Source organism: Penaeus vannamei, chromosome 14, assembly GCF_042767895.1.
Source record: "Penaeus vannamei isolate JL-2024 chromosome 14, ASM4276789v1, whole genome shotgun sequence".
Lineage (NCBI taxonomy): Eukaryota > Metazoa > Arthropoda > Malacostraca > Decapoda > Penaeidae > Penaeus > Penaeus vannamei.
The window spans coordinates 33,095,213-33,102,712 of record NC_091562.1 but is presented as its reverse complement, the minus strand read 5'-3'; the positions used below and the strand labels follow the sequence as shown (position 1 = coordinate 33,102,712).

Below are 7,500 nucleotides of genomic sequence, written 5' to 3'. Positions count from 1 at the left end.
ATTATAATTATTATAATCATATAATAGTAATATGAAAATTACATATTTAATTACTGTGAATATAACTTAATTACTAAGTATTTATTTAATTTTGGATTGGTTTAATGTTGATAGTGGATTAATGAATATTTTGTTGCCTGTCTTTTCTGTCGGGGGAAGGCTTATGCAAATCTACTTTAGCCTCGCTTTTTTTCTAGAAAGTTCGCGTGTTTTCTTTTCCTCGTGAGAAACCGCGCGAGAAATGCAGGAGTTAGTGCTCCAAATGGAAGGCCTGGCGACAGGGGAGCGAAGTGGGTCCGTTTTCTTCTCTTGGCTCTGTTGTCAAGGGGGGACTAAAGCAGCGCGTGTGAGGTTGCCTTTGGACTATTCCTGTTCACACACGCGTAAACCCCCACACGCGCGCGCACACACACACACACACACACACACACACACACACACACACACACACACACACACACACACACACACACACACACACACACACACACACACACACACACACACACACACACACACACACACACACACACACACACACACACACACACACACACACACACACACACACACACACACACACACATGAATATATATGTATATATATATGTATATATATATGTATATATATGTATATGTATATATGCATATATGTATATATGTATATATACATATATGTATATAGGTACATATATATATATATATATATATATATATATATATATATATATATATATATATATATAATAGGTATATATAATAGGTATATGCATTTGCCTGTATATAAGCACCATTATGAAGCCAAGGAATGTCAGCTAAACGATCTTAATGTCCGTTCTGGCAGAGAGCGAGCAGGTAAATCACCCTTTCCATTCGGGCATTATGCAAACGAGGCGACAGACCCGCAAGAGGCATGGCCATTGCCCGCGGGGGGGGAGGGGGTCGTTGCGGGGCATTAGACACAGGCCTGGCCAGGGAGGGAGGGAGGGAGGGAGAGTGGGTGGGAGGCAGACAGACAGACAGACAGACGGACAAACAGACAGACAGTCAGCGTCTGTCTGTCTGTCAGATTGCAGTACAGTGCACAGTGCATTATTATTCACGTATAATTTTACTTTTTTGTTATTATTTTAAATTTTGTTTTATTATTATTTATTTTATTTTATTTTATTTATTTATTTTATTATTATTTTTTTTTTTGTTCAGACCGTCAACGATATCACCTTGATTGTATAGGGACATATTTTTTGACCCAGCCTTATTAGAATTGTGTTATATTTACTTAATATCCCCCCTTTGGTTATTTTTTTTATCCATCCAATTGTCTATTAGTTTATTTATGTAGTCATGTATTTATTTATTTATTATTCAGGAAGTAAGGTGTTTTTTTCAGATGTCATTAAGTTATTCTGTTATTTTTTCTCTTCCGTTTATTTCAATGTATTGCTTTAGGACAATTTGGATCACTTTGTTATTACTCTTTTATAGAGTAAGTGCGTGTAAATGTATGTTTGTATTATATAGTATAGTATATACTATGATATAATGATATCCTGAATGTGATATGATATATCTCTTATAATGATATACTACAGATGGGTAAAATATAAAGACGTGATATAGATATAGCGCAGTCTGATATATATATAGATGTTATAGTACGAAAATATTACAATATAATGCCTCTACGGTAGCGGTGACAGTATAATATATTCATGATTACAGCGCTAATGACAATTATGATTTGAATAGATAATGATAATAAAGAGAATATGAGAGGTTACCGTAAATGCCATTAAGTCAAAACCATATCACTAAATTTGATAGACGAGCGACAGTTAATGGTCTTCGTGAATCCGAAAGGAGAATCGAAGAATAAGTGATAAAAGGAATGAAAAAAAGAAGACGAAAAAAATTAGTTTCTTTTGTGAGAGATGATTCTTGCAGAAGTAATTTGGTATTCATGCTCCTAAGTGGGTCGCCTGTTAAGAAGGAGAAGAAGAAGAAGGCGGAGAAGGAGAAGAAGAGGACGTGATACTATCTTCGGAAATTTCCAAAGAACACAGAGGAATATTATTTCCCTGGGGACGAGTGGGTGAATGGGAAAATTGGGGAGATATAGGAGAGAGCGTGAGAGGAGCGGAGAGAAAGGGGAAGAAGAGATAGGAGAGAAGAAAGAAGAGGGACGTAAAGGAAGAGAGGTGGAAAGCGAAGGAAACCAAGACAGACAGCCGGAAGGACTGGCAGACAAACAGAGACATACATAGTCAAAGACAGAGAGAGAGATTAAAGGGGAGAAATGTTTCGGCCGACCCTTATATATATTATACCCTTATACTTCGCTTTACAACAAATATCTATTAATCCATCTCTCCTGTGCGTTTGAGCTTGAATAATTTCCATTATTAATATTTTTTAGAAAATTGAAAATATTATAAAGTACATGAAATACTTAGTTAAGACCTTGTATTAAGAAGAGAAGGGTTATTTCCACCGTGAAGAGCGCGCGTTAGGGAAATGAGGCGGAAAGCGGTGAAGATAATGCCTTAGGAAAATGAAGGGTGAGAATCCCTAGGAAAATGGAGGGAAAGAATAACAGAGATAGGGATAAAGAGGGGAAGAGGATCCCAATGGATGAGGAATATGAAGTACAGGAATAAAAGGGAAAGGAAGAAGGTGAGTAAGAAACATAGAAAAGCCGATGGTATATGCGCAAGAGAAAAAGTGTGTGTATATATTATATATATATATATATATATATATATATATATATATATATATATATATATATATATATTTTTTTTTTTTTTTTTTTTAACGATATTTTGTCTTTATTTCATTATTATTTTTGGGAATTGGATATGGAATAAGGGATATTCATTGCCTATACATGTTACGTCCGCACAAAGTATTAGTATTGCCAGTTACGGTAAGACAAGTAGCTAGTTAAGACAACTTCAGTAAAGGAACATTCAGTGAGTTTATTCTTCAATTTTCCATCGCCAAAAAAGGTGAAGGAATAATGTGTATATATATATATATATATATATATATATATATATATATATATATATATATATATATATATATATATATATATCCATTAAAGACTATTTCACCTTTTTTTTTCTTGCTTATTTTGGAATAAAGGCTAATTGTTCCTCTTCATTTGGAACAATCAACTATTTTTTCTCTTCATTTGGAACAGTCAACCATTTTTCCTTTTCATTTGGAACAATTAGATATTTTACCTCACTATTTTTCCTCTTTATTTGGAACAGCTAGATATTTCACCACTTCATATGGAACAGTTAATTTTTTTTCTACATTAGGAAAAATGACCTAATTTTCTTTCTTCATTTGGAACAATGAACTATTTTTCCTCCATTTGGAACAATGAACTAATTTTCCTTCTTGATTTGGAACAATGAACTAATTTTTCATCTTCGTTTGGAACAATGAACTAATATTCCTTCTATTGCAGGTATGGGACGAAGACGGTACGATTGGAATCCCGCACCCGGTAGGCTACTTTCCCACACACGTAATTAGTCTTAAGATTCACATATTATTATATCACTCACCATGTAAATATAAGCCTTGCAACATTCACTCACATCTTGCTATTCTTGCCTTGTAATGACTTAGGAATCACGTGATATTCCGCTTGGCTTCACAAATTTGTTACAACTATGACTGGAAGCACAAGTTATTTCACTCACTTTGGCTTGTTTATTTCTTTATTTCTTGCTAGGAATCACATGGTTATTCTCTTTGTATGATATTTACATCTTGTTAGTAGTTACTATGAATGAATTGTTCAGAAATTTGATTTTCCATGTGTATACCATAATACATTAGTTATCCGTGATATTCGTCACGTAGATGTTGCTCATTTTCTTTAGTATATGAGAAAATGTGTTTTATGTACATTATTACAGGGGAAACTATTATAACTGTTTACTGCTGCTCGTGTGTGGTAAGTTATTTATTGGTCATTGATTTTGTTTTACAGGTGTAATGACAATATTGTAAGTAACAAAATGACCATTTGTCGCATCTAGTATATCTAAAATGCACATCTCTATATATGAGTAATATCTATCTATATATGTATATCTATGTTTGTGTGTGTGTGTGTGTGTGTGTGTGTGTGTGTGTGTGTGTGTGTGTGTGTGTGTGTGTGTGTGTGTGTGTGTGTGTGTGTGTGTGTGAAATGTAAAATATGTGAAATATATATATTTGTGAGGTTATTTATTTATTTATTTCTACCTGTTAGATTGTGTTTTTGTAATTGCATTATTCAGATTATGGTATCACTAATGCGGAGTGTATCCATTTATGCATTCGAATAGCGTTTCTATGTCCCAATAACACTAAACACCGACGCTCGACAAAATACACAAGCTTTGCGCAACATGGCGGCAATACCTGAATAAACTCTTTTCTCTCTCTCTCCCTTTACCGCCGGGGTCCATTTTTGCTACAGTTCCCCCGCTTCTTGTTATTCCCGTTTTCGTATTTCCCTTTTTATTTTTAATCCATTGTTCGTCTTTATTACCTCCGACAAGGTTTTTTTTTATATATATTCCCTTTCCTCTCTCTCTCTCTCTCCCTCCCTCCCTCTCCCTCATCCTCCCTCCCTCCCTCTCCCTCATCCTCCCTCCCTCCCTCTCCCTCATCCTCCCTCCCTTTCCCTCATCCTCCCTTTCCGTCCCTCTCTCTCTCTCTCTCTCTCTCTCTCTCTCTCTCTCTCTCTCTCTCTCTCTCTCTCTCTCTCTCTCTCTCTCTCTCTCTCTCTCTCTCTCTCTCTCTCTCTCTCTCATTCGCGCATTCCATGTGCATTAAGGAAATAATTTTCGAGTTGATGGGAAATTCCTTCACAGTTACGACAACGAAAACGGGAACAAGCGAGCGAACGTTTTTTTTTCTTATGGACGTTTCGTGTGTTTTCGTTCTTTTGTTTGGGATTTTTTGTTTGATTTCTATTTTTTTCAGTGATTCTGCTATTATTATCTTTCTTTCCCTGGTGTTGATTTCCTCTTTATGTATTTATTGCTTGCTTGCACGTCATTCTTTGGTTTTTGTCCTTTATCGTAATCTTCCTATCCCCTGTTCTCCCTTCATTCCTCTCTCGTCGTCCAATCTTCCTACTTTCTCCTGGCCCTCTACCATACCCACTCCCTCCCTCGTCACCCTCTCTCCTTTCCTCTTTTCTCTCTCTTCTTCCACCACCCCTCCCTCCCACCGATCTCTCCACCTTTCCACCCTCCCACCCTCTGTTCCACCCTTCCTCCCTTCCCTTCCCCCCTTCCACCCTCCCTGCCATCATTCCACTCTCCCTCCTTCCTTCCCACCTTCCCTTCCACCCTTCCACCTAAACACACCAAATTCAAACTGTATAAATATTTAGCCTGCGGACACCCCCTCCCCTCCCCCCTCCCCCCGTAGCGAATTTAAGACCGATGGACCTTAATTGGTAATCACGATCGCCGGTTGCAATTATATCACGCACGACCGGCCGCTTCGTTTCGCTGTGTGTGTGTGTGTGTGTGTGTGTGTGTGTGTGTGTGTGTGTGTGTGTGTGTGTGTGTGTGTGTGTGTGTGTGTGTGTGTGTGTGTGTATTTACATGTGTATGTGTATGTGTATGTGTGTGTTTCGATGTCTTTGGGTACGCGAGTTTTGTCGGAGGGGGGGGGGAGATTTTATTGAAAAACAGAATAAGGTCATATTTTCACCCAAATTCATGGCAAGATATTTCAGAATAAAAAACAAAACAAAAAGTATATAACGCTAATTCCAACAATGATAGACGAATAGAAAAATAATACGCTGAATAAATGATAATGATAGCAGAATAGATGATAACGAAACTAAAACGACAGAGAAAGCCGAAATCCCTCTGCGGAATCAAGGGCGAGCGAGAGGAAGGGGACAAAGCAAGTGTCAAGAACCTGTCAAGTGCCGGCGCGGACGAAGGGAAAGGGGAGAGGAATGAGGAGCGAGAGAGAGAGGGAGAGAGAGAGAGGGGAGGAGAAGAAAGGACGAGGAGGTGACGGGACGGGAAGGAAAGAAAGAGAGAGAGAAGGGGAATCTGGATTTTGAGAGTTGTCGAGGAAATTGGGCGAGGTGATAAATTGATAGGCAGGCAAGCAAACAAGCAATCTGAGAGGCAGGCAAGTAAACAAGCAATCTGTATGGCAGGCAAACAAACAAGCAAGCAATCTTAGGGGCAGGCAAGACAAAAACAAGCAATCTGAGAAACAGGCAAATAATTAAACAATCTGAGTTGCAGACAAGCAAACAGACATTCTGAAGGACAGGTCAACAACCAAACTATCTGTATGGCAGGCAAACAAACAAACAAGTAATCTTAGTGCCAGGCAAGCAAACAAGCAAGCACTCTGATATGCGATATGCAAGCAAGCAAACAATCAAGCCATCTGAGACAGGCAAACAGCCAAACAATTAGTAGCAGGCGAGCAGACAAGCAAGGAATCTAAGAGACAGGCAAACAGCCTGAGAGGCTGGCAAGAAAACAAGCAAGCAAGCTATCTGATGGGCAAGTAAGAAAGTAATCCGACACGCATGGAGGTAGGCGAACAAGCAGTCATGTAAGCAAACAAAATAAACTAGCAGACAAACAATTAAAGATGCAAACAGACCAATAAACAAAGTCACTGAGCGACACCAACACGAAGAAGCAAACAGTCAATCAAATCACCAAACAATAGATCGGAAAAACAGGTAGGGATGCAAACAGACTGACAGACAAAAAAATCTTAGCGACACCAACAAATAAATGCAAACAAACCCAACTCCGAGCGACACCAACAGAAACAAACAAACAACCAATCAATCAAACAAGCAAACAAACCCAACCCCCAGCAACCAAAGACGCGAAAGAAGTCGGCCCACGGAGCGTCGCCCTTTAACCGAGATGCATAATAGCTGAAGCGAGTCGAGGGCGAGAGAGAGAGAGAGAGAGAGAGAGAGAGAGAGAGAGAGAGAGAGAGAGAGAGAGAGAGAGAGAGAGAGAGAGAGAGAGAGAGAGAGAGAGAGAGAGATCCGGCGGAGGAGTTGGTGAGTGAGGAGAGCGGGGTGCGTGTGACAGCAACTGCAGGATGGACGTGTGCAAAGGTGTGGGGGAGGCGGGAGGAGAGGGTCAGAAGGAGAGAAGGGGGTGGGGGGTAAAGGGGAGGGAGGGGAGGGTAAAGGGAAAGGGGGAAATGGGAAATGGTAAACGGGACGGAAGAGAGGGGGAAAGGGGAACGGGAAATGGGAATGGGGGGATAAAGAAAGGGGAAGCGAGGGAAATAAGAATAAAGAAAAATCAAAGGGGGAAAAGGAAGGAAGAGGAAAAGTAATGAGTAAAGAGAAAGGGTGAGGGGGAGAAGGAAGAAAGGGTAATAGGTGTAGACGTACATGAGTGTATGAGCGTCCAAAGGTGTACTCAGGCCAGTTGTCCGAAAATGTATTTATTAAAAGTTTTGGCAGTT

The 7,500-nt window shown here is 39.3% G+C and overlaps 1 protein-coding gene across 1 annotated transcript in view; it reads left to right on the top strand.

Moving 5' to 3' along the window:
• The window catches only part of LOC138864033 (uncharacterized), a gene marked incomplete at its 3' end in the record, with an annotated part of 654,799 nt that overhangs the window by 525,247 nt on the left and 122,052 nt on the right, over positions 1-7,500 (top strand). The window contains 1 exon segment of the mRNA XM_070129892.1: positions 3,485-3,523. Within this exon segment, the coding sequence (XP_069985993.1) occupies positions 3,485-3,523 (39 nt within the window).